This window comes from Haliaeetus albicilla, chromosome 12 (genome assembly GCF_947461875.1).
Source record: "Haliaeetus albicilla chromosome 12, bHalAlb1.1, whole genome shotgun sequence".
Taxonomy (NCBI): domain Eukaryota; kingdom Metazoa; phylum Chordata; class Aves; order Accipitriformes; family Accipitridae; genus Haliaeetus; species Haliaeetus albicilla.
Genome location: NC_091494.1, coordinates 20,835,780 through 20,862,502, shown reverse-complemented (window position 1 = coordinate 20,862,502; position 26,723 = coordinate 20,835,780). Strand labels below are relative to the sequence as shown.

The following is a 26,723-nucleotide window of genomic DNA, read 5'->3' as shown; positions in this document are numbered from 1 at the left end:
CCTAACTTGCCCCTGTCTGGCTGTTTTTATCTGAATATAGAGCTCGTCAAGATGCTCATTAGGAATAAGGTTCATAGTGAATTTATCTCCTTCTTTAATTAGTTATTCATTCAGAAGCAGACCCTATATGCCTCTGAACTATTTCATTATTCATAAGGATTTACCAAGTAGATGTGAACAGGGTTTTTTTTTTGCCTAAGAACTTGCTCTGAATATGAGTTTTAAGTACTGTTTGTCTGGTGTGCTGGTCATATATCTTCCATGACAAATCTTTCTAAAGGGAAAGCAAGCAGAGAATCAATAATGAACTTTCAGTTTACCTTTTTTGTATGAGAGATCATTTGCACAGTGTTTCCTGGTATTGATGCGATTTACAAATTTTCACAGCTACGTAACACATATCCACGCATACTAGTAATACCAACCAAACTGAAACTTGGCTCTACACTTCCATCAGTAACTGTTCAGACAGTTCTATGAAAACCAAAATCATCGCATCAACCATCTATCCTTCTCAACCCAAACCTACAGCGAGTTTGAAACTGCTTATGCATCATTATGCTGTTAGTGGCAAATCCCTTTAAACAGACCTCATACTGCGTGCAGCTCTTCATTGCCTTTTCAACTAGGCCCAAACAGCAGTTCAAACTCTGCTTTGCAATGCAAGTGTGGCTCAGGGTTTGAAATGCCATGATCGCTTTTGCATTCAGGCTTTTTTTTTTCTTTTGATAATAGCTTCAGAAATGATTCTATTTATCAGGAGCAAATCACTTCTTTGCTGGCATTTGGTGGGGTATACTTACCAATGACATGTTGAATTATTTGAATAATGCTGCAGTGTAATGCCCAGTCATCAATGCCATGTCTCCATCCTTTCCTCTTGCCCCACCTTTTCATGGTTTCTTACGCAATGACTGAATGCTTGACACAGTTTAGGTTTGGTTCTCATATCCGATATGGAGGAGGTTGCACATCAATGCACAGTTGCCTTCAACTGTGAAAGTTTCAGATACAGTTCTTATCTCTGATTCGTTGATGGCTGAGATCTGAAAAGCTTTTTTTCATATAAAAATATCAAAGAAGTTGGAGAGTATAGAAGATGGATTGGGGAAGAGTTTCACAGATTTTTATAAGCAGCATTGAGAAATTAAAAATAAAATATAAGCAATTGGTGCCTGAAAGTTCAATGATATAGACATGGGCCCTTCAGTTTGATTGGTAGGCACTTAGAGAAACCATGTGGTTGTCTAAATCAAAGGCAGAAGTGTCAAGGTTTCTAATTTTGCTGGTGGCCTGTGAAGACAATTTTGGCTTCAATATGCTTTGAAAATTTTCTTGCTAAATTTACATTTATTTGTTTATTGTTTCTTTTGAATCTGAATATTACCAATTACATCCTGAGGATCTGTGCCTACTGGTTTATGCAACACGAGCAAGGAAATAGATGATACGCTCAGAAATAACTAGTAGTTGTTGATGTCTCTTGTTTTGAAACCTCTCAAGCTGAGGTGCTGATAAAAAGGTTCAAGTTTCAGTCTTGATGCTTTTTTTGAAACCATCTTTTCGTGGTATCTCTACTTAGGTACTCAAATACCCAAACATCAAACTCCCCTCTTTCACAATGTAGTCTTTCCTTTTGTGCCTCTATTTTCCATTCCATAAAATTACTTTTAACAGCCTTCATGAATATGGGAAGAATAGTTATAGGACTCATTAAATGAGTATGATATCATTAGAAATCAAGGGTATTATGCAGAATATTACTTTAACAGTTATCTTGTGAGGGACTTCTAATATACATTCTTTTCTAATTCTGCTTTTGTAGGATTATGACTTGGAGACAGATGTGAACAAATTGAGGTCAAGGCCAGTGCTTGACCGGCCAGAGGAAGAGCTTGGACAATATGAAGCAATGTGTCCAGAACTTTCCCATAATTTTCAGGTACTATCATAGTGAGGCTTTCTTTATTTGTGAATATTCAAGAGTTTAAGAAATACTTGAAAGGGAGTACTGACAAGAGATAACTGGACAAGACTATTGCAAAAGGAAACCTAGGTGTCTTATGGGACAGGAAGAACAAAGATTAAGACTTTTTGCTATAGTTTATTGGTGTGAATCAAGAGTGATAGAAAGGGAGTGATGTTGTTTGGTGCACATTTGGCTGGCTATGGATTAACTAAGCACTGTTGAATCAATTGCCACATGACAAATCTGTCAGATAATAATTTGTATCCTTGCTCGCAATTTCAATGGCAATATCAAGATCAGTATGAGATGTGGAAAATAAGTACTGTCAACTAGTGTTTTGAAGGAACTGATGGAGAAGATTGCAGTGCCGCTGAGTGAAATGCACAGTTCAAATTATTGTTCTATTGCAGTTTGGGACAAGAAATGGGGTATTGCACTCATTGCAAGTCTTGGAATTTAGGCGAGCTGAAAACTGTGACTCAAATATGAATCTGGAAAGGACCACTGGCTTAATATATCTCCTGTACATACAATGCTGTGACATTTATTACGACTATAAGTAGCCAAATGGGATTAAATTATACTCTTGCATGAAGGCAGGGGTGGAGTTTTGTGTGACAGATTGGCCTCCTTTACCCTGCTGTAACATTTGTATTTTTAAAAAATGCCTTGCAAATTATCTTCTCTAACTTGTTAGAACAATCAGGTTTGGTTGAGGATGACTCACCGAGATGACTCAATCTGATCCTTTTAGTTTCTGAGGGACTAGTGTTGAAACAGCTTTGTGGATAGAGAAATTCTGGCAGGTGGTCCATGGGCTGATTTTACTCTAGCTGTCTTATTGGATGAGTACAGTTTTGGGAGATTTGTAAATATTTTCTTTTTCTTCCTTGAAAGGTTTCTCTGGAAGAAGGCACAATCTGTCTTTAGATTTTTTTTTAAAATTTCTTCTGCTTTTTAAATTTAAAGGAGCTTGAATCAGACTCTGAGGAAGAGAAGAGCTTGGAGGACAGGACTGAGAGTCTTCCCTTTATGCCCTCTCATTTCATTCCAAGTGCTCCTTCTGTGAAACATCCAAACTACAGATGGAGAAACCAAAGCGTCACAGAGGTGGGACCAGATCCAGGGGAAAAGGATTTCAAAGTCCCTCTGCAGAGCTGCACAAAAAGGGACAGATGCAGATGGGATCAGACTGATGAAAAGAGAGACATTGCAGAAGCAGCCCAAGATGCAGACAACTATGAAGAGGAAGATCCAGCCAGAAGTCATGTGCTTGCTTTGCGTCCTCTCCCAAAAGACGCTGCTTGGTACAAAAAAATGGTTTACCCTGAATGTGAAGCCTTGATCAATCCTAGTCCTGGAGGGAGGTTGGAGAGCTCAGGCATAGAGACACATCTTCTGGAGAAACACCAAGGGGATATCCCATTCCACAGCCCTTGCTTCTACATAGCTAGGGCCAAACATGTTAAGTCCATACCAGACTACAGAGACTTGTCATTCCCTGATTTCTGGGGTCACCAGCCACCTCCTTACAGCAAGCCCATGTTGGAGCGCAAGTATGGGGTTCAAAGGTGATTATACTTTAATATAGTTACCACACTGAGAGCTCTCAGGCTCAAAACTGGTTTATGTAGGTTCTGACTACAATACCTCTGAATGTCTTAGGAAGTTATAGAACAAATTTTGGGCTATCCAATGATTTGCTGCAAGGCCAAACAGCAGGATAATCTTACTTGGGTTTTCCTCCTGAGGAAAGGAAAATGGTATCTAACTGGGTTACAAACAGGATTAGGAATCAGCAAGCCTATTTTCTGTCTCTGACATGGACTTTCTGTGTGTCAGTGGATGAGTTGTGAACCGTCTGCGTGTTGCTTGCTTTGTCTCATAGATTGAGGTGGTAGTGGTAACCCTGGAGTGAGATTTTTATCGCTTCTGTGAATCCATAAAGACTCCCCTTTCTCATATTCCAAATTGTTATTGATTAAACTAGTTATTGATAAATGTACCTATGTACCTATGTATGTGATGGGACTCTAAGCTGGTCAAAACTTTGACATAGATTTACTGTGGCTTTTCCTTAAAGTAAGCAGACCAAGACCCAGAATGAGCTGTGAATCTGTGACCTTGTTAGAACACAAATGAGAACAAGTTCATTTTAGAGATGGAGAAGACTGTGTCCTTTTAGGATAAGTTCTTGTCTTCAGTCTTGCTCTTAATCCAGCCACCTTTAGTGCTTGCAACATTGGGTCCCATCTGGCTCTGAGGAAAAATCCTTACTGTCCTCTCAGAGCTGTGTGTCTGTGCCAGGTTGTTCTCAGGAATCTCCCTGCCTACCCTTCTGCTGCTGTGTCCCTTTTTGCTGTTCCTCTTGCTCTCTGCCTGCTCCATGGCGTTCTCCAGAATCATCTTCTCCTTCCCTAGCATGTGCATCTGCTTCTGGGAAGCCTGTCATGAGCCAGAGAGCAGCAGCAGGGACAAGGTAAGTGAGTGGCTTTCCTTCCCTGCTGGCCAGCCTACTAGGAGAAGACAGCATATATGACATGCAACACGCAGAAAGAAATGAAAACAGATCTCCTCTCTGGCACACTGCTAGAGGCTGCTGTTTTTCTTGTGTTATTTTAGGTGTTCATATGAGGGGAAAGCTGTGTTTTGAAGCTTGTGCTGGGAGAGGAAAGTCTTCTTATGACTACTGTTTTGTCTATTCCATGTGTGGCTGTGTGCAATGACTTTACATTTCTTTCTAGTGGTATAGAGAATTAGTAGCAGATATGGAAGAGGCTGGATTTATGCTAAACTTCAAAGATGATCAATGTTAATCAAATGACATTTGTGAAGACCACTAATTTCTGACCTCTAGAGAGATAATGATTCTTTCTGCAGCAAATATAATAGCTAAAAATCTTATTTAGAGGCAAAATCACCCTACCATCTTCTCCTTGCACTGTTGCTCTAAAAGCTTTGCTTTTATGACTATAATAACATGTGTAACCATACAGCTAAAATGGGAATAATTATATCATGCTTCAGGGCATAACATGATTGCTGCAAAGGTCAGGAAGAAAATCTGGTATTCCACATTTGGTCATCTTTAGGGATCAGAGAACTTCAGTTTAATAATGAGTAGAAATTAGCTTGATTTAGAGTCAAGATTCACTATGAGACAGACTAGCTTTATAAGTTATGGCAGATATTTCCTCACGGGGCAAGGCTGGCCATTTGGGAGATTGACATTGACTGGAAAGAACTGGGGATAAAAGAAACTTGACAGAATACTGTAGAGAACAAAGATTTTACAAAATCAGTCATCTAACCAAAAGGCAACTTGTAATGGGAACAGAGATGGAGCAGGAGCTTTCTCATGGTAAAAAAAGAAAAAACAAACTTCACCTGGAATTAGCACATGGAAGTCCTCTTTCTTACCAGTCCTTCAAAAGAATTTCCTAAGCCTCTTCATATTTCTTCAACAAGATCACCCTATACCAATATTTCTTACAGTGTCATTGCAATTAACTTTTCTTTTTTTTCCTAGGGACAAAGTACTAGATGATGTTCGCCGCTTAATCCAGCCGGGTGATGTGATAGGCAGAACTGTTTTTGATTTAGATGAGCCCAGGTGGGTAACTTAAATTGAGTACTGTAACCAGGGGCACTGTCGGTGCTGGGTTAGGTAGCAAGCTCAGTTTGCTTGTTCGGCTCTGATAAAAGCATAGAAGAAAAAACCTAGGAGGTAAAGGGCCAACAGGAAAAACATACAGGAGGAGTAGATTCCTTGTATGTGGCTCTCGGGAAAGGATTTACTGTGGAAGTCACTGGAGCAAGACAGCCTTAAAGCTTTTTAGACAGAACAAGAAAATCTATACATCAGAGGGGACTGTATGGTGTCCCTGGATATGTCTGCCTTGCATGTAGTGATTTGGACCAGAAGCATGCAGAATGATGCTGGGAATTGTACCTATGAGTCTAGGTGCATTTCTCCACACCCTGAAGCAGCATTTCCCAATGAGAGTGCACTACAGTGTCTGTACAGCCAGGGTCACAGGCTGTAGGTGTACCCTGAAAGGTGCGGCACTTACAAAAGGCTTCTGAAAACAAACATCCACCCTTGTGAACTGTTTTAAGTGCTCAACTATGGCCAGCAATTATGGTCTTTGATAAGATGTAGCACAGGGCAGTTGAAAGGGTCCCAAATATGAAGAAATTGCATTCAAAGGAAGGATGAGTGACTCAGAGAACATTCTTTAGGGGCAAAAAAGGTGGAGGACAGTTTGAGGTAGGAGAAAGTTGTGAAGTTGTTCAAGATGAATTTAAGGGTTTCTAAGCTTTAGGAGAAGGAAACTATAGATGAGGAAAGAGTAAACATATAGTAATTGTATAAAGATGCCTTGTGCAATTAAAAAACTAATGGGAATAATTTAGTGGGGAAAGTAACTGCAATAAAGAAAGTAAATATGAACTGGGACAAAAGGGAGTATTGGGAAAGGAAAAGATGTGATTCAGAATCACTAAGCAAGAGTAGAGAAGAATGCTGCATTGGATAGGAAGATTATGGATTTGCTCACTTCTTGCTACTTCTCAGGGTCTCGCTTATAAAAAAAAATAAAATTATAAAACCTCATTTTAGCGTACAAAAGGTCCGAGGAAGGCTTGTCTTTGAAGCAACCTGCTATAGGTATCCTTGCTTTGATTTACTGCAGTCACTCAAGCCCAGGTGCTCCAGGCTGTCTGACATTCTTCTCCAAGTTTGAATCGGGAAACCTTCGCAAAGCCATCCAAGTGCGTGAGTAAGTATGCCTGCAGCAGCTGTGTCCCAACCTGCCTTTCCACTCTGACCACGGTGTGAAATGGTGGAGTTCTCCTGGGTTTGGAGAGGGTTGGCCAGGGAAGCAGGTTATACGACACAGAACTTATCATGCCTTCCAACACCTGGATGTCATGAAAGTAACAGGAGTGAGAAAACATGACTAACATAGTGTGAGTATTTAATGGTGTGTTTGAGCATGACTAGTTTGATGGTGTTCTTTGGCTCTCAAAGGATATTAATGAATTTGATTGTATAGCCTGATTTCCTCAGCAGGCTCAGTGGCAGACTGGTGGGGTGTTCATGGCCACCATTTTTTCTGGTCTTCCTTTACAGGTTTGAGTATGACTTAATTATGAATGCAGATGTGAACAGCAACCAGCATCACCAGTGGTTCTACTTTGAAGTCCGTGACATGAAATTAGCGGTTCCCTATCGCTTCAACATTATCAACTGCGAGAAGTTTAATAGCCAATTTAATTACGGTATGAGTCTTTGGGGAATTGGGGTAGTCTTCTGTTCACAAGAATATCTTTTTAATGCTGTAAAGGCTTCAAACTTTCCATGTCTGTAAGTATAAGGGAGACTGTAAGTTTAATCTTATCTGCCCTGAAATCCACTGAAAGAGTTACTTTAGATTTGTCAAAGGACCTTTCTCTATCCTCAGGAGGACCAAGGAGTAAGCTGAATATTGAGACCTGGGAGAGGATTTGTGGGGGAAAAAAAGTCATTGTTCTGTGTTTAGAGACCAGAACTGAGGAAGAATGGCACTGGGGTTGGGAAAGGGGAAAAAAGATGATCTGTTGGAATTGAATGAGCAGCATAGGAATGGAAAGTGCTTCTAAGATTTAAATAAATGTAGATAATCCTCAAACAAATATTCATGATTCTTTGGGCTTATCCAGAAAGACATCTCTGCCTTCAGACCTGCCGAGACTTCTGCTGATATTAATGATTAAAGAAAATTCTGTTCCTTGCTGTCTTTGAGCTCCTGTCATAGTCTGTGCTTCAGGAGGAAGGTGGCATAGCTCAGAAATAGGCAGGGCAAATCCCAGCTTTCAATGCCCATTTTAGAAGAGAAATTATTTCTTCTGCATGGAGACTGTGGGTTGAATTCTTGGCTGGCATAGGCTGGGGTTTTTTTATTTGTTTCCATGGAGCTGTGTTAATTTACACCAGCTTGAGACCTGACTCAGAATGTTTAATAAGCCCCTAATATCAGACTTTGCATTCCTCTGAAGCCCTGTGGATACAGCCTTCGACATAACCAGGAGAACTCTCTCAGGATCAATGTACCTAAAACAAATAGCACTAGGAGCTGGAATGCCTTGTCACTTGTATTTGTGAAACTGGCTGGATGAGTGGCATAATGAATTATACAGCATTCACTCTTTAACCCAAAGGCTGGAGTTCAAGTATTCATATAGATCCCAAATGAGAATGATTTTTTTTTTTTTTTTTTTTTTTAAATTTTATCTTCATCTTTCATCTTATTCTGCTTCCCTGAATTACCAAACAATTCAGTGTGGTGTGTCTGGTAGCAGCCTGAAAATGAAATACGTTGAGGTCCCACTGTAAACCCCAATGCAATCTCTGATACAGCCATCCGTAGCTTCATAGCTAGAGATTCTGGCTATTTTTGGTGGAAGGTTGCTTGTTATCCTCTAGTCTGGCTGTTGTCAGCATTTATAATCTCATTTTGTGCACCTGAAATTGTACATGACTCACATGCTCAAGCGTGCAATGAAAAATATATTTGGAAGAAAAACATGAAAATACTATCCACTGTAAGGAGGGAGGCTAAGCCATAGCTTGCTTTTGTATGGCTTGTACGTGGGATTGGCTGTTAAAGCAATTCTTCCATGGGTTACTTCTGCTGCTCTGAGGACAGTGAAGCTCTAGCTTATCTGGCTTGGCTGTGTGAAGCTCACTACCCCTTCCAGCACATGCATAAAATTTACACAGACTTTTGGTAAGAGATGTTGTTTATTCACTACATTCCCTCTGCACTTTTCTGAGCTAACGCTCATGCCATAATACTAAAAGCTTCCAGTTGTGATGTAGTGCCAAAGTGCCATGGGTGGCAATACTCTACAGCTCCTGGTTACTGATCTGTTTTGATTTTTCCCTTCCTTTTTGCTCTTGGTTAGATGGCACTGTGTAACTTTCAAATCAGCAAAAAGGTTATTTAATGAACTAGTTGTGACCAGGAGCAGAGCAAGTCAGGAGGTGCAGCCTCCACCTCTCTCCTTCCCCCTTTTCCACTAGCTTACGCTACCATGGGAAATAATGGGATTTTGTCAGAAGCCTGATTTGCATTTGTGTTTTCATAGGGAAAGTGGAAAGGAAAACCTGATTTTTTTTTTTATTATTTTTTAATTAAAATGAGATGGCAGATGAGTATCATCCATTGCTCTGAGGCAGTTTGGTGTGTGTGTCCTTCAGACTCACAGAGGAAGGGCAGGAGCTGGCTTTTGGGATGTTGAGAGCACTGCAGACCCTGAGTCTCGCATCCCTCATCTGACGAACTGGGCTTCTAGGCAGGCCTGTGTCTCTCAAAACTCACTGTGGCCCGTGTCCTGGAACCAAACACAGAATTGCTTCTTGTATGTGGCTCACGGTGCTGGTTCGGGAAACAGCAGTATAGAGGTTACTCCTAGCTGTAGGCTAGTTAGTGCTACCCCACACCACAGCCAAAGGTGAGATTGAAAGGCATTTCTGCTGGTACACTTACCAGCTCTTAAAGTGCTGGAGAGTTTAACAGGGACACCCAAAGGACAAAGGGAAACTGAGTAGCTGCTTATGGAAATATGTCATCAGTATTAATGATTTTCAAGCATCGCCTCCTCCCAGCACAAGAACAGCCAAGAGAAAGCTCAGGGGGCAACTTATCAACATGCACAAATACCTGAAAGGGAATTTTTCCCTTGCTTAAATATGCTTTCACAGAAGTGCTGCCAGAATCATTGCTGGGCTCAGCTGTGGCTGTGCTGGGTCCACTGGAGCTGGCTGGCAACACCCCGGGGCAGAGGCCACCCCTGCAGCCCCCAGCTGCCAACACTTTGCCAGGGACACCCTGTGCAGAGAGCTTCGCTGGTGAGGGCAGGATCCTCAGTATACCTGTAAAAGAGCAGGCAGGTGTGTAGAGCAAAGGAATTTGATACAAAACCTGCCTGCAGATGGGCTGGCTTCATGGAGCTGTGAGTAATGGATATGCAGCTCAGATCAGAGAAAGGTTCGTACCTCAGGGCATGAGATGGTAATATTTTGGAGGTCAGGAAGAAGTCATCTTCTGGTATAACACAGTACAAAGATGGATGCTATCATTATCAGCATTTATGACACATAGGTATTATTTAGGTCTAATGGCAAGTTTAAAACCTTCTAGCTTTGGTTGCTGCTTTCTGAAGGTACGGTACTGGATGCACTGCAGATCTCTAGTGCTGTGGTAGGATCAAGGTTTCAATAATGGTGCAGCCAGGCATAAAATATTGGAATAACCAAATTACTGATCTTGTAGATACCTTGATTCTGATTCTTTTCTCTCCCTTCCTCGGTTTGTAAACAGAGCAGCTTGAAGTCCTCCTTTGCAAAGGCCCGTAGGCGCGTATCTTCTGTAGGTGCTTTTTGTACAGACATGGCTGTATCAGAATAAAGCATGGGGCTTTGGGAGACATGTTTACTTTGCATAAACTATCTGCAGAGAGAGCACACACAAAATAATGATGCTTCTTGTTTAGCCTTTTCGCCCCACCCCTGTCTTTTCCAGCCAGGGAAGTCATGTCACTTGAAACTGTCTTGTTTTATGTAGGCATGCAGCTGGTCATGTATTCAGTAAAGGAAGCTCTCCAGGGCAGGCCTTGCTGGCTTCGGGCAGGCCATGATATCTGCTACTACAAGTAAGTGCATTTTTGGTGAATTATTTGTGGCTTCCTTTCCCCTCTGTTCCCCTCCTGTTAACTGTATTGCTGTTGTTAACCTTTCACCACCGGTGTCACTTGTTTCAAATATCTTTAATTGGTGTTAGTTCAATGTGTTATGTGCTTCCACCTTCAGAAAACAGCTACAAGTGAGGTACCTATATTAGATGCCTGGGGAGAAACAGGGCATGTGCAGAATTCACTTCCCCAGAAGGAAGGAGGAGGAAAGGGAATGGGGAGTGCTCGAACCTTGCCAATGCAGCCAGGAATACAAGGAAACTTAACCCACAAAGAAAGTGTAGTTGGCTTTTTCCTCTGTCCAGGAAGTAATGAGCTGGATGGGATCATTGTTTTTCCTTTGCATACACTGACTTTTGTAAAAGACATAGGAGCTGAGGAGCTAAAGAAAGGGTTAACATATACGTAGGGGTGTTTGGGCATGTGTGTATATGTATATACACTATATACACCTATATAAATATATATATAGAAATAGACAATATACAAATACACATTTATTTATTTGTTTGTGAATCTCTCTCTATACCTTAGTATTGTCATGAGCTTCCCTTCACTGCAAAGCTGAAACTTAAATCCTAGAAGGCAAACTGCTCTGTGGATCATGCTTATTGGCACCATAGAGACCTTGTCCTCATAGCAGAAACAGTAGTGATTAGCCTTACTCAATGTCCTATGGGAACTTTTGTCTTTCTACTGGGGCCAGGCAACTGTGGTGTAAATGGAGTTCTGACAAGCCTGCTGCAAGTTCCCTGTTTCAGGCTGTTTCTGCAGTGTTAGAGCCTCAGAAGAAAAACACTAGAGCAGTCTCATCTTTAACTTGTATCTGAGCTGGAGGTTGACTCACATGAGAAACATTCTCACTTGGGTATCTCATTTCCATGCAGAAAACTGATCCCTGATTCATTCTGGTTATTACAGTCAAAGGAGACAACCAGGGAGCTTGGGGTTTCAATAGGTTGAATGAACCCTGTTTTATTTTCTCAAGGCTTCCACAAAGTTATCCACAACATTTATTAATTTTAAAGATGACGATTGAAAGGGTTTTCAGCACTAGGATAACTGGTATGCTTTGGATTAGAAAATCTGTGCAGAGTTGAAGACTGAGGGACAGAATAGAACAAGTAGGAAAATTACAGGTGTGAGTAAATATATTTGGTTGAGTGTCTGTGAGTGGGATGTCTGGGAATGACGTAGCCTGGGGCGGTGCAAGTGGGAAGTGGAGCCCTGCACTGGAAAGAAGAGGTCACATGTTGAGGATGAAGTGGTAGGGCATTATGGGTGAAGTTCACATACTTTGTAATCAAATACTGCAGCATTTGGTGTTAATTAACTATTCTATCCTGGCCTCACCTGTCATGATTTGAAAGCTGGGGCTGAGAATGCCTGAGTGACAAATTTTCCCTTTTTTTTTTTTTTTTCTTGTTCTTCTAATTATTTTTTATGTCATGATTCCTGTTCACCAGTTTGCATTACCAAAATATGTCGGTGTCTCAAGACTCTATGGGTACCGCATTAGGCACTGTACAAACAAAGCAAAAGTCTGGTCCTTGCCCCTAATACCTTGCAGTTGAAGCACAGGGCTTGGGCTACCCAATGACTGCAGACAGGCAGGGAAATACAAGAAAACAGAAAGGTGTTAACACAATTACAAACAATGTTAATCATCTGGCATGGTAAGCAGTGCTCTCAGGACAGAGCTGAACTTTTCTGATGTTCTAAATGGTAGTCCTTCCTTCATGAACTCATGTGATGAGGCTGATTTTAGAAACTGATGTGAAATAATGGGCTTTCTCTTTGTAAGAAATTGTATTTGTATTGTAGTTCATAATTTTGCTGTTAGGTTCAGAGGTGGCTATGTTCACAAGTGGATTTGATGGGACAATAAACCCAAACAATGGCAGTGGGCTGCCTTCCAGAAGTAGTAGAGCCTCAAACTTGTGTTGACACAAAAAAAATTCCAAGTCGTTCCAAATCTCGTTGTAATCTCATCTTTCATTTTTTTGGGGGGAGTGGGGGGTGGGTGGGTGGGAGTTGGGCTGAAGGCTCAGATTATCCTCTCTCAACACGGCATCCTGTCTGTAGCAATTTGAGTAGCCATTTTATTTTGTTCCAAGTACTCTTCACTAACCTTTATTCACCTAACCTTTTCTACCTTAAGAGCTAACATACTGTGGTGCAGTGGCTTCCCTTTGCATGCCTGTAACCTCTGGCTTCTGTGAGTATGGCCTTCTGGTTGGGCAAACTTTACGTGCTGATTACCACAGCAGTGGCTTCTCATGTCATTAACAAGGCAGTTATTGTGCAGTGATTAAACAGCAGCTGACTTCCGAGATTAAGCCGTGATTGTACAATTAAGCTTGTAATCAGATAGATTCTTGTTCAGAATATGTAAGAGAATGGAGTTTTATTGATTTGGAATATTCTGCGTTTTCTAACTGTACATTGAGTTATATGTCAACATATTCGTCTAGGATAACTACTTGTTGTCTGTCTCATTTACTGTTTATTCCAGGTTTTCACATGTTTTGTATGTACAAGAATGAGCATACGCACACATATACGCACTTCCATCTCTACTGAAACTCTGATCTTTTTGTTTCAGTGACTAGAAAAGAGATTCCCAGTCATGAGAAGTTGTAGGTGGGAGGGAATATGAAGAAAGTATGTTTGGGGTTGCTCAGACTTTGGCTCGGAATAAGAGGAGGTGGGATTGCTATAGTGATATCATGCTGCCTCTGTTTTGGGGAAAGAGCTCACTGCATTTCCATTCACCCTCATCACAGGTATCCTGGGGTGGGACTGGCACATTTTGAAGGGAACCTCATCTAATTACTTTTACCAGGAGCTAATCATAAATACGGGAAAAAAGTGATATACTTAGAAAAATAAGGAGGAACACAAAGATGCCCATAATTGCTTTTGCAGCAGGGCTCTTATTGAGAGCAACTTCTGAGCTGAAGGACAGTGGGAGGAAAGGCACATTCGCAAGACGTCTGGGTGATGCACGTTGGCTGATCTTTGCTGACATTCATCTTCACTGAAGATGGGATGGTTCACTCATAAAGATAAATGTTGTGGCACAGGTCTGTCATCGCATACCTTTCCCATATGTCTCACAAGACTTTTTATATTATGGAGAATATTAGCAGTGCTCTTGTCAAAAGGAAGCTGAGTGACACTTCTGCTCTATTTTATTGCCTCTCTGTGAAGTGACAGGATACACCCATGAAAAACAGAGTTGCAGTTACTATAAGATCATCTAATTCACTTACTGTCTTGGCAGCCTTTATGCGCTGAATAATATTCCTTTCTGGCAAAATATTTAAGGAACAATGGCAGCATGCTGAACTGGGGACAATGTACTTGAGTCTTTGGTTTCATGGCTCATTCTAAGCATATTCTCTAACCTCCAGCTTTTTCAGACAATAGTCAGTTCACAGGTAGTAATGAGGTATACGGAGTGTTTTGTTCTCACGTCAACACTAAAGACTTGGCTCTTTGGTGATCATAGCGCTGTCAGAACCAAGTCTTCTCTTTTCAGCATCTTTATAATCACATTAGATGAAATCGTCATCATAGCATTAGCAGGCCACCTCTCAGTTCTAATGATATCTACAAGAGAGGGCTAAGACACCAGTCTTAGTCTGAGGACATCTAAAATTTACAATATGACTGAAAGTCTTAGTAGCAAGATGGCTGTGGGAATATTCTGCTTCAACTGGGATTCTGCCTGCAATCTTGACAATAGAGATGCCTTAACATGGATTTGGCCCTTGAAAAGGAGTTGTGTTCTGCATTTTCCAGTTTCCAGTGTGGCACACCCCAAAATAACAGCCATGCCTTGTAAATTCTTAAATAATGCTTTTTTAATGGTATGAACCAGGGTGTTACTAAAGCATATTGCACTTAGCAGCCACACTTAGAGATGTAAGAATGTTGGGGCATGTAAAACGAGGACACCAGACTCCAGGTGGTGGAAGGATTTTGGACAGAGGGAATGCATCAGCAGATTAGAAGTGATAAATAGTTTACTCTTCATTTGGACTCTGTTTTGAAATAGCCTAGAAATTTAGGATATTGGTATTTTCTTCAGCCATTTTAGTCTAAGCTGATACAGTGCCATATTCTATCACCTACTGGTGCTTTATATATACTAAATGCTGCAGACAGGAAGTCTAAAGATGAGATGACCAAGAGACGTTGTTCTTGCATCATTTGGTGCTTTTGAATTTCCTGAGTTACAAACCATCTCCTTTATTGACCTGCCTGTATCTTTGGCCAAGAGGCTTCACCTGTCTCTGTCTCAGTTTCCCCATCTATAAAGGATGGAAAATTAGAGTCACTTATCTGCCACCCAAAGAATGGGAATAGATAAATGGGAAGCAAGTTTTAATTAGATAATGCTTGCAAAGGTCTTTTAAGCTCAAAAAATTATTGTGCGGAGTAAGTGATAAGTAGTGTTATAATTATTATTAATTAACTTTCCATCACAGCTATGCTAGATATACACTACCTGTACATTATTTCTGAAGGAGAACAGCAAGCAAAATGATTTCACTATTACAAAGTGACTGAAGGCATAGTAGATACAGCTTGCATGCTGATTAAAACCCCCATACTTTGGTCTCTTATTTTCTTTCCAATAATCAGTGTATTAGTTTCTAGAGAGCATGTGATGCTTTGAACATTTTTTGAAAGAGAACACAAATAAGGTAGTGAGGAGCAGATGTTGCTAGGGTCTTTTTTTCCTTCCCTCTTCCTTGCTTGTTAATTTGGGCTTCATGCTGGTATGGTAGAGTGTTGTGATGAAAAAGGGGTGAGGAAGAAAAACTATCAGCCTGGTGGAGGAACAAGGAGGTGATAGAGGCATCTTGGGGTGACAGCAGTAGAATGAGAGGGAGGCAAAGAGGAAAAATGCTATTTTTTAGGTTTCTTTTAAAAAGATTCAGAGCTACTGCAATGTATGATGGATTGTGAGGAGGCCAGATTATATGCAGTAAGAATACACGATCATTTACACTGCTTACACACAGGTGATTTTTCTTTTTAATACATGAGTGAAGAATATTGAAGCCTCACAAAGCCACCTGTAAACTTTCTGTTACTACCAGATAGTTTGCTATAGATTGAAGCAGGTGTCAAGAAGTGATTCAAAAGTCTGGAAATACCTGTTCTGGGTGGGTAGTTTGCTGGAACAGCAGAGGTGCTCAGAACAAGAATGAAATGCGCTGCTAAGCAGTGCAGTGAATGCTGTGCATTGGTACACTCAGGATCATGCGATCTGAGCACTGTCAGGAGTAAGGACCATTGACTACCAGCATAGCGTCAAGGTCAGAGGTGTCTCGTGCTGCTAAACCTCTTGGTTAATTGGCCATTTTAGACAGGAGACATTTTTGGCTGCAGAATTACAGACTATAGAGGGAGAAGCCTTTACTGGATCATTAGGGACAGGTGGGAATAATGTGTATGTAAGATATTTAAGCAGTATCTGCTTGCAAAGACTGGCTTCATCCCACATCTCTAATTACATATATGAATTTGGAGGGGAGGACTCAGAAGATCTCAGCACCTTGTGACAGTTCTTTATGAACAAGATCATCTAACCTTCCAAGTGATGCTGAATATAAGAGAGGCTATGGAGGTGAGTACTTTCCTTATGCACTAGACAAGAAATGGTTCTTAATTATCCTTCACTGTCAAAATTAACAGGAACTGGATTAAATGGTCATTGTTCTGACTTAAACATACAGACTCAAATCCTGGATCCACTGAAAAACATATAATAACTAAGTAGGTGTTTCTATATTTGTGGGTTCATTGCATTTTTTTTTTCCTCTGAGTCTCTTTGTCCAATATTAAGGTGGCTTATCTGCAAAAGAAATGTTGGGGTGAAGGGTTCAGCTGAGAATAAAATCATAGGCTTTTCAGTTTGCCACTGTGACTCTGTGTTCCTGTACTATCTATTGATCCAGTCAGTATCACTCACCCCACGTGTTCCTAACTATTAAATTCAGGTGAAAACCCAGCAGCATTGTATTGTGTCTTCCTTATGAAAAAGAGCTGGTTATTTTGGAGAATTTGACAAGAATAATTATTTTTTTTCTCTCCACCCCTTTGAATAAAAATGAACAGCAGCAAAATAAACTAGCATTGTAAATTTCAGGAGCTGAAATTGCGTCTTTTGGTTGCCTCTTCTATTTTGCATTTTAATGCAACATTGATGATAACATTTGTCAAAGAAACCTCACAGTCCTTCAGAATCAGAAGGTTTGGCAACAGCATAATTGGTGCAATGTGGGAAAAATATTGTTTGAAATGTACTTATGGATGCGATTTGCTGTGAGGCTTCTCCCTAAGGTGCATGAATTGTCTCTTCATCTCTGCTGAAAGAAAACTTTCTTACTCAGCCTAAAGTAATCTCTTTATCAGAGTAAGTCTCCTGCAAGAGATCTGGTCTTGGAACTAGATTGAGAAGCTCACTTAAAGATTTTGTAGTTTTAATGAAGGGAGCGTGAAGGGCCTGAGTGCACTAGTAGATCTTGATGACCCTGACTAGCCTCACTGAGGGCCTCCACCCGCACCCTCTGCCCATGGGTTCAGGAGCTCTAGTTGAGCTCTGTCCTGGCTGCTCAGTCCCTGTCTGAGCATCCAGGAGGTTCTGAGCTGAGGTTCCACCTCAGTCACTGCTGTGCCTCTGCTTTGCGGTCAGCTCTGGTGATCTGTATCCTGACTCATGGACTGACATCCTGGCTTGACCCAGACCTGCCTCATCACCACAAACTTGTCTGATGATCCGGCTGTGTGGTTGAACCTGTGGTGGAACCCATCTGCCATCCCTGGGCATGCCCTGCTCAGGTACTGTGGGAGGGGACCCTGGCTGGCGAGGTCCCTGCCCCACTGGCTTCCGTATCAAGCTCAGCTGCCCATCTTTTAGGGAGCAACTGGTCCTCACTGCTCCCTGACAGGGAGAGGCTCAAGTCTTTGAAAAGGAGGGATTCAAAAGGAGGATTTTTTGGGTAGCTCACAACCTGCAAATCTGTATGAGGTTGCTTTTCCTCTCTGTGCAGTCTCTATGCAAACCTTGTCTCCTCCTCTTCCTACTCAGCAAAGAGCCTTTGATGATATTAGAAATATTTTTATGTATTCCTATTATTTTGTTTTTCTAATTCCTGGAATATTCCTTTTCTTCCTCTGGTGGAACTGAATGGTTGGTTTGGTAGGGTATTCATATTTTCTAAATCTCCAGGGGTTCGCAGAATATTTTCACGTGGCATTGTTCAGGGCTGTGAATAGGTACCTGCATCTCTGAGCAAGACAATTTGGATTTTGGAAGCAATACAGTAGTGTTAGCTGAATGCAGTAGTTTAAATATCTCTGGATTGTGCTGTATGAACTAGTATTAGCTGGCTGCTTTCTTATTTGCACTTTCACAGAATGAAACAAGCTGTAATTTTCCTGTGAGAGTGCTCCCATCCATCAACAGCATGTGACTGGCTGCACCCCGTACTGCCACGTGCAGCTCTGCCCCTTAACTCTCTGCTGGTCTTTGCATACTGTGTGAATCCCAAGACACCCTTGAATCTGGTGTACCACCTTGGTCAGTGGTACTTACCATCGTGATCCTGTTTGCATCTCTGTCTAGTGGAGCCATGGTTTCTCTAACCTTCCTTCTATCATATAGCCTGTAGGTGCATTGCTGTGTTACTGGGTGTTGTTTAGCACTGTGTTATATTTTTGTATCTGTTCATTGCTGGGATTGGATTGATTGTAATTGCATGGGGCCTTCACAGTCTTGGTACAATGACTGGTTGAGTTTGGAGCCCATCTATATCATAAGATGAAAGCTCATGCAGGGTGGGTGCTTCTCTGAATGCTTAGTTCTCTCATGGCTGCTCCAAATGTGCATCTAGAAGTGAAACCCATCTATTTCCTCTCCCTTTCTCTTCTTCCAGAAACCACTACCGCTGCAGTGCAGCTGCAGGAGAAGGTGTGAGAGGAAAATTCTACTACACACTCACCTTCAGCGTCAAGTTCCCTCATAAAGATGATGTCTGCTACCTGGCCTACCATTACCCCTATACCTACTCTGCAATGATGGTAATGCTGATGTGTCCACCTAGATAAGCTAATAGGCCTGACAGGTTGGAGCTGCTTGGGTATGTGTAGATTTTGAGATAGCATAAAGGACTGTTTTCACAGGTAGTTAGTGGTTATGATGATGTCATTGCCTTGTTTGCAACTGCAGCCCCGAAGCCCAGAACACTGTAGGAGAAAAGAAATTTCTGTATGGGATAAGCTGGGGTACAAACCATTAGTGCTTATACCAGTCATAATGCAAACCAAAGATGTCTCTATTTGTTTAAGGCTGCAGCATCCTCCTCCTGAAGGAGTGGGAAGCGGGGGACTAAAGCTAATGGCAACTCAGAAGTGAAAGTTGCCTGCCCCTTCTGACAGAGGGTAACAGCTCAGCTTTCAGAGCTGCACCCAGCAGTACCACAGTGCTGGACCTCATTTGAATGCTTTGTCAGCCATTTCCTCTGTGCCAGTTGGAGTGTCAGTAGGCATTTGTGACACCCCCACTAGTGCTGTCAGTACAGAAACTGAAAGAATGCAAGTCCAAGGCGTAAAATGTATTATTGAGTTGTATGAAGTTTGCTTCCTGGGGAAGGATTTGTTTTCTACAGACTTTTCTGGCCGGGGGTGGATGGTAAGGGAATTTTCTGGGAAACGCATCTAATATGCTTTCTCCATGATTGATGTAGGAGAGCCCAAGGTCTGAAAGGAAGGTAGGATAAAAGAGGGGAAATAAATAGTTCTGGAAGTAGTTTGCTTTGTTGTTAAAGATGAGAAAGATGTTACTGAAAATGAAGACACACAGTTCCAGTAGATCAGTTCCCCTTCCTTCTTCCCTCAGTTTCCATTGTCAACCCTTTTTCTTCTGGACAATAAATGCAGGTGTGGGATGGTGAAGTTTGGGCTCACTCTATTTTTTAATAATGGGATCAGTTTGCCATTACCAGATATGAAAGACTGCATTCAAGGGAGACAATGTCCTCTCCCACTTACTAGCCGTGCTGCTCAGCATGTCAGCATAGTTAGGCTTAGATTAATTCCCACTCAGACAACAGTCTCTTGTCAACTGCTTTGCATTCCATTATAGATGTTCAAAGAAACCGCTCCCAATATCTGAGAGAGGGCCAGTCAAGCCCTCACAGTCCAAAATATGCCTGCCAGCTCACTTCTCATTAGGCTTATGGGTACCAGTTATTTCTCAAAATCACTGAGGAAGAGAGTACTCTCCAGTAGTGGGGTTTGACCTATAGCCCTGAAGGCATGTATATACCACAGTCTGCAGGGGAAAAGACAAATACAATACTGAAGAATTAGGTGGACTTATTCACCACCATACTTATTACTGAAATGCAGTGACTGATCATTATTTTACTGTTATTGATTTCTATCTTCTACTGGCACAAAAGCAAGAGAGGCTCGGAGAGTTTGTATGTTCTGGGAATCCCTGAATATCTCACTCGCTCCTGAATGAATACAATAGAGATGAAAAAGATGTTATTCCTAGACTTGCAGGGCCAAGTCTTGAAGAATTTCACTCCCTCTTCAAATAAAATGTTCATTGAAGTTAAAGGGAATTTTGCCCCAGGAAAAGTTTAAATGAACTCAGACTCAGTAAGGACCATAAAGTTTGGTAAATGGGAATTATGGATGGAAAAGATTGATAGATTGTCACATCCAACTCTTTGCCAAAGCAAAATTGTTGCCTCTAATAATTCTAAAAGGCTTCTTTGCTTGGACTAACTTAAAATGTCGAGTGATGCTATTTACACATTTCCATGTTACTTTAATTTTCACAGTAAATAGACTAAATCAGCTTTGTGCACCAGTAGATTTCATTCTAAAGCATTTTTTCCACTGGTGAAGTATGTTGGTTTTACATATCAGTAGTAAATTAAAAGTGATTACGAACCCAAGGGTTCAATTAAATACATAGTGCTTTGGGGAAGAAGATAAACTTGTGTATGGAGTTACTAATTTGAAAATGTTTTTAAATATCATATATATTTAATGGTTACAGGCATATTTACATCAAATACACATTGTAGAATCCTATTTGAACTGGATGCACTCTGCAGTTCATTACTTTTTGTCCATCAGCAATTACATTTATTTTATGAAGAGTAATTTATCTATTTTTATACCACAGTGTTAATTGTTTGGATATCTAGCTGAAATCTCTGTGGCAGCTATACCCAATTAAGTTTCACTGGGTACCAGGAACATAAGTAAATGATTATATTATATTATATTGAATTCTCTGTATCTATGTGAGATTATTAGATGCATCTAATAATTGAATTTACTTTATAGAGCAGTATGTTAATTGTTTTATGACATAGATTACTGTAAATTTCAGTCCTATGTTTGCATTCAAATACAATATTGGGATACTGGATACTGGGAAAGCAGTCCGAAAGACTCCAAGGTTTGAGGAACAGGAACGTCATGTCCCATAAACATTCGTTAAAATTTAGCCCTGACTTGTAAAGACAAAAAGTTGCCATGTAAATGTTTTTGAGTGAATTGGTGTGTTTTAGTTAAGTTACAGTTAGGACAAGTGTGCATACTGTACTATACCTATTTCTACCAGTCCAGAGGCAACTGGTGTTCCACAACACTTAGCAACACCCTGTGATAGGATTACTTACACTAATCTTGCCACTTGCAATTACAATGTAAACAGAGAGAACAGAGAACGTCATCTGGTGCGTGGGTGACAAGTGGCTATGTGTCTAATGAGACGATAAGAATTTGTTCCAAAAAGTCGTTTTTTTAAGCTGCCAATTCTTTTTCTCAAATTTCTCAAAAAGCTGTTGGACTTAAGAATTGTTTAAAACTGACACAAACTTTGCAGAAAGGGGGAAAAAATCTCCTTTTTAAACAAATTCTTGGAAAGATGCTCTTAAAATTTCCCACTACTGATTGTACAAAATGTTTTGATGTAAACTTTTTGACTGCCTCTGGTGTGGAGTTGGTCCTGAGTTTCACTGGCATGTGCTTGACAGCTAACCAGTCAGTTCTATAAACGCCCCAAAATTATGAGATTTCTCATGTTTCTACACAGTCCCTATTAAAATATAAGGAGTAGGCAGTTCCCTTCTGGACTTCATGTACGCATAGAAATTCCTTTACACTAATAAGAACAGCACCTAGGAACTGTTCAGGTAAAATCATAGAATCAGGGTAGTTTGGGTTGGAAGGGACCTTTAAAGGTCATCTAGTCCAATGCCCTTGCAATTAGCAGGGACATCTTCAACTAGATCATGAAATAAGAGTAGACAGTCCTGTGCAGCTTCAGTGAACTGGGATGTATTCTGAAAGGCTTGTGCATATTTATGGGGTGTAAAAGGTGGTGGTATTAAATGGCAGAAGAGAAGTTAGCAAGAGGTGAAATTAGTACCAATAATAACACACAGCTAGTGGAATAAAATCAGATTTTATAGACTGTGAACTTATTTATGAATCTGCTTCCTTGCTTCTTTCTCAGTGCCATCTTGATATCTTGGAACAAAATAGGAACCCCAAGAAGGTTTACTGGAGGCAGCAGACACTCTGCCAGACACTGGGAGGAAATCTATGCCCATTGCTCACAATCACCGCCATGCCAGAATCTAAAAAAAGAGACGACTTGGAGCAATTCTGTAAGTAGCCAAACGAAGCGTTAAAAAAGATGCTAGTGAATTGCAGGCATGTCAGCAGTGGCAATGACAACCTGTTTTGTGAATACGTTGATTTCCTTGCCTTTCTCATTTTGGAAAAGAAATCTAAACATGGGGAATAGCCAATTACAATGCTTTTTTAAAATTACAGATTTACACGGAGGACAGACACTATTTTTTACTTCAAACTTTTCTTTAATGATCTGAAACAATTACAAAGTTCAATACCGAATATCTCCAACAGCAGGAAATTGTGTTCAAGTAACCGATTCAACAAGAAGTTCAATTTTTTTGGTGTTTATGTTCCATATGGAAATGATTTATGTATTTTGAGGTCTTAAAAAAAAATAAAAATCACTCTTTCCCGGCTGTGGACAGCAATTGAAGTGTTCTGGTGAAATCCCAGCTCCTCCAATGTGCCCGGTACGTCCATCTGGACACAATATAGCTCCTTGCATTCTGTCTGAGTCCTAACTGATGGTGTTACTACCTAATGGTAAATATTGTAACTGCCATGTTATATCTAGAGGTGGTTATTTTTCAGTGTGAAAGTCAAAGATTTAGACCTGGAGTGGCCTTGATTAACAAGATTAAGATATGCAAGTTTCTGTAATCAACAGCAAGTGATAAGACTCTGGTTAGCATCACGTGGGGTTAACTTTGATTTGAAAGCCTAAATGGCTAACTACTTATATGTAGGCTGACTTTTTTTCTTGAGTCAGCAACAAGGCATAAACTGATTTTTTTACCTCTGCTTTTCACACATCTATAACACAGGTTGAGAACTTTGAGGGAGTGTGGAAATTTAAATTGTCTTAAGATCTTTTTGGTTGTTAAGCAAATATATATCATTATCTCACTGAGATATTAGACTAGAAGTATCCAAAGGGATTCTGTAATATGACCCACATTTCTCATTGCAGAATTCTCCTTTCAGGGGTATGTGGCGATACGTGAGGAGGACTCCTTATAATGTCCATGCTACATGCATAAACTAAAAGGAAGCTTAAATGTCAGAGTTGGTGAAAATTATTGCTATCTTTCCTGGTTCAGGTTTAAAACACAGTAACTGCAGTTATGCTGACATTACAGTGTAATCATCCTCAGTGCATACCTTTTTATTATAATAATTTTATTATAAACTGAACATTTACCCTGAATTAGCAAATTTCTGAACATGAACATGCTTTTGTAGGTTGAAATCTTAAAGCAAATTGCCGAGTACAGGCTACATGGGAATTCATAAGGTGTGTGTCCATACAGCTTTAATGGTGGAAACTGGAGGCAGTGTCAGAGAGAAAATTGGATTGTTGGTGTTGCTATTATTAGTATTATTTACCCTACAGTAGCACATACAACACATGATTAGGGAGTTTGGCTGTGGTGGGTGCTGTCCATGCCTGACATGAAGAGATAATTCCTGCCCTTAAGCACTTTTGTCCCATGATAATGATGATATAGAACAGAAAACCAGTGGGTGGGAGTTGGGGGGGGTGGGGGATGGTGATATAAAGAAGCCTTTGGCACACTGCAGACGATCACCTGGTTAGATGTTAGCTGCTGACAGCAATTTTTAAACCTCGTGGCAGAAGGTCCTAATAGGGCAACTGAAAGAAAGAAAGAAAGTTGGAATATTTTATTTGAGGATTGGAGCCATCCAAAAGAAATATGTAATGAACAGGTTTTTCTGCGCAAGTAAGTATGCCTTTCCAATGAAGGTACCAAACAAAAGCTAAGCTAACGTCTGGATTTATCAAAGCAAGGACTCGGAGTGGGTCAGTCACATGATGAGTGTATGTGCTAAACACTGAATTTAAGTGCCCTTGGCTTTGAAAGAACTTTCTGAAAGGTGTGTTTTGTTATAGGAAAGCAAAAAAACAATATAAAAATCTCCAGCAGTTTTGTAAAACAGCATTCTTGCTTTCTGACCAACCCTACCACATGCCCAGGTCTGCAGTCATGCAGATACAGTGATCAGGATTTAAAAATCTGGAAGAAAATCATAGGCCTGTACCAATGGAACTAAAGCAGGAACAGTTAAGAATGTTTTCACCTTTGGCACCAGAGACAAGAGGGAAACATAATTGCATATGCTAATATGCTAGACTTTATACCATCTACAGTCCCTGGGGCTAGCCCTGAACTGAAACCTTATTGTGCCAGGTGTGGTACAGCACGGGAGACGGATGGCCTCTGTGTATGCAGGACTTACAGCCTATATTCAAGATAACTGAGAGGCACAGATGCTGAAATGAGGATCATGAAGAAACAAGACAGTACTGACCAGCACAATGATCCCCCAAGAGTCGCACTGCTTTTAGGAAGTATCATGATATAAATGTGACAATATTAGGAGGCATTGTCATTTTCTGGAGCACTGTGTTCTCAGAGTGTATCAGAATGCATCTTGCAGTGTTGAAAGACAGTCTGGCAGGCTTTCAAAGGTCATTAACCTGTCTGTGAAGACAAGGCTTGGCTTACTTATTAAGCACAGATTTGTTGAAAGATTCATAAAGGATCTATGAACAGTTTGAACAGATACTTGTTTCGAATGCTTCAGGCTGTTGTAATATTCAGCATCTGGGTTCAAATCCCAGTTACGTGGCTGAAGTCGTCTTTATTTTAGAGAGAAAGAAATATCCCCTAGTTTGTGATATTATGTGAATTCAGTGGGAGCTTGTAGTTCTGACCGAAATGCCATTAAATTATGTGCCACTAAACAACTCTTCCTCTGAAGATTTGCAATGCAATGAAATTGAGGACTTTCTAGATCTATCCATGAACCAGCTGAACTCAATCAAAACAGAATATGTAGAAAACCCAGTTGTCTGAACTGAAATAGAAATTGTTTGGGGGAAAGACAGTGTCAAGGCAAGGCAACACAGTTTCTCTCAAGTTTCCAAGACTACAAAAGTAAACACCAATACTCTTAGGTGATGAAAATATTGTTTTATCAAGTGAAAGAACAGCAAGGCAGCACACCATGTTTTACGCTGTGGGGATGCCTCTAGGCAAATCTGAATAAGCATGTATGTGCTTATTTTGTTTAAGCAGCTTGGATAATTACAGCTTTTGGGGACACAGCCTAATTTGTGCTGCTTTGTGTGGCTTTGATCAGCAGCTACTTTTCAGTTTCCTCATCTTGTATGACATGCCCTTCTCTCTGTGGTTTGGCTGATGGAAGGGCCTATTGTCAATATTTTCCATGCTAAAATCATAGCTCAAAAGCAACAACTTAAAGCTAAATATGAAGGGACCAAAGGGTGAAGCTTTTCTGAGTAAGAACTCCCATTGTTTGTACAGCCTTCATGCATACGTATTTCAACTTGAGAAGTGATGTGAAGCTCCAGCACTGGGGAACTTGGCACATGGGTAATGAAGAAGAATTGATAGCACTTGTTCTTTCCTTCTGGTTCTGGCCAATTCACAGTTTTCATGAGCTATAGCAATTTTGCTTTCCTATCAAATTTGTTATTTCTCCTTTCTACATCTGTTAATCTGTACCTGGAGAGATTCTTTTCAATAATGCCAGCGGCACAGGTAAAACACAAAGCTTGCCAGGACTTCGTAGTTGTTGCACATGATCATACTTAAATACTCTAAATCCTTCTCTAGTGCAGACACATGGGGAGTAGGAAACATCACTGATGAAGAAGCATTGGGTGGGTGAGGAGTGTTGGGAGAACAGCGTGATCAGCCCAGTAGGAGTGTGGTGGGAAGGAATTATTGCCATACTGGAGGTGCTGATAGAGTGGGAGCGGCCCAGGGACAATAAGGGCATGGCATCCTCTGTGTCAGCTGTGCTTTATTTTCCTTGCTCAACTCTTTCAGATTGGTCTTGTCAGGCTTTTGATTAATGTGGCCCTAGGATGGTTAAATTTGTCTGAGTTAAATTTATTAATGTGCGCCTTGTTAATAGGAAGCACAAGCCATGCATGCTCACAGGCACTGCACATTCACTGCATGCTGAAGGGAAGAAAAATGGGCTGCTGTTTTCCTTCATTATGCCTTGTTTATGTGAGGCTTTGATATTCACTTTAGGCTCCTTTCTCCTTCCTCTCTTTCTATCTCCCCTTTATATGATGCTGGTGTACCGAATAATTTTTATTAAATGCTCAGCTCTGAAACTGATATGAAGAAAGGAAGAAGTGAGCCAGGAGCTCTTTGGCTCCCTATGCTTTGCATCTCAGTCATGCAACAGCTCAGTTACAAACTTCCTTTCACACTTGATGAATGTCCGTGGGTGCCTGAAGACTGCAACAAAGTCCGAGGCTGGTCAGTCC

The 26,723-nt window shown here is 40.8% G+C and overlaps 1 protein-coding gene across 1 annotated transcript in view; it reads left to right on the top strand.

Moving 5' to 3' along the window:
- Positions 1-26,723, top strand: part of AGBL1 (AGBL carboxypeptidase 1) — a 300,223-nt gene that overhangs the window by 69,473 nt on the left and 204,027 nt on the right. The window contains exons 10-17 of the mRNA XM_069798469.1: positions 1,826-1,942; positions 2,939-3,540; positions 5,499-5,582; positions 6,664-6,750; positions 7,104-7,252; positions 10,579-10,666; positions 18,661-18,805; positions 22,269-22,422. Of these exons, the coding sequence (XP_069654570.1) occupies positions 1,826-1,942; positions 2,939-3,540; positions 5,499-5,582; positions 6,664-6,750; positions 7,104-7,252; positions 10,579-10,666; positions 18,661-18,805; positions 22,269-22,422 (1,426 nt within the window). The remainder of the gene's footprint in view (positions 1-1,825; positions 1,943-2,938; positions 3,541-5,498; positions 5,583-6,663; positions 6,751-7,103; positions 7,253-10,578; positions 10,667-18,660; positions 18,806-22,268; positions 22,423-26,723) is intronic.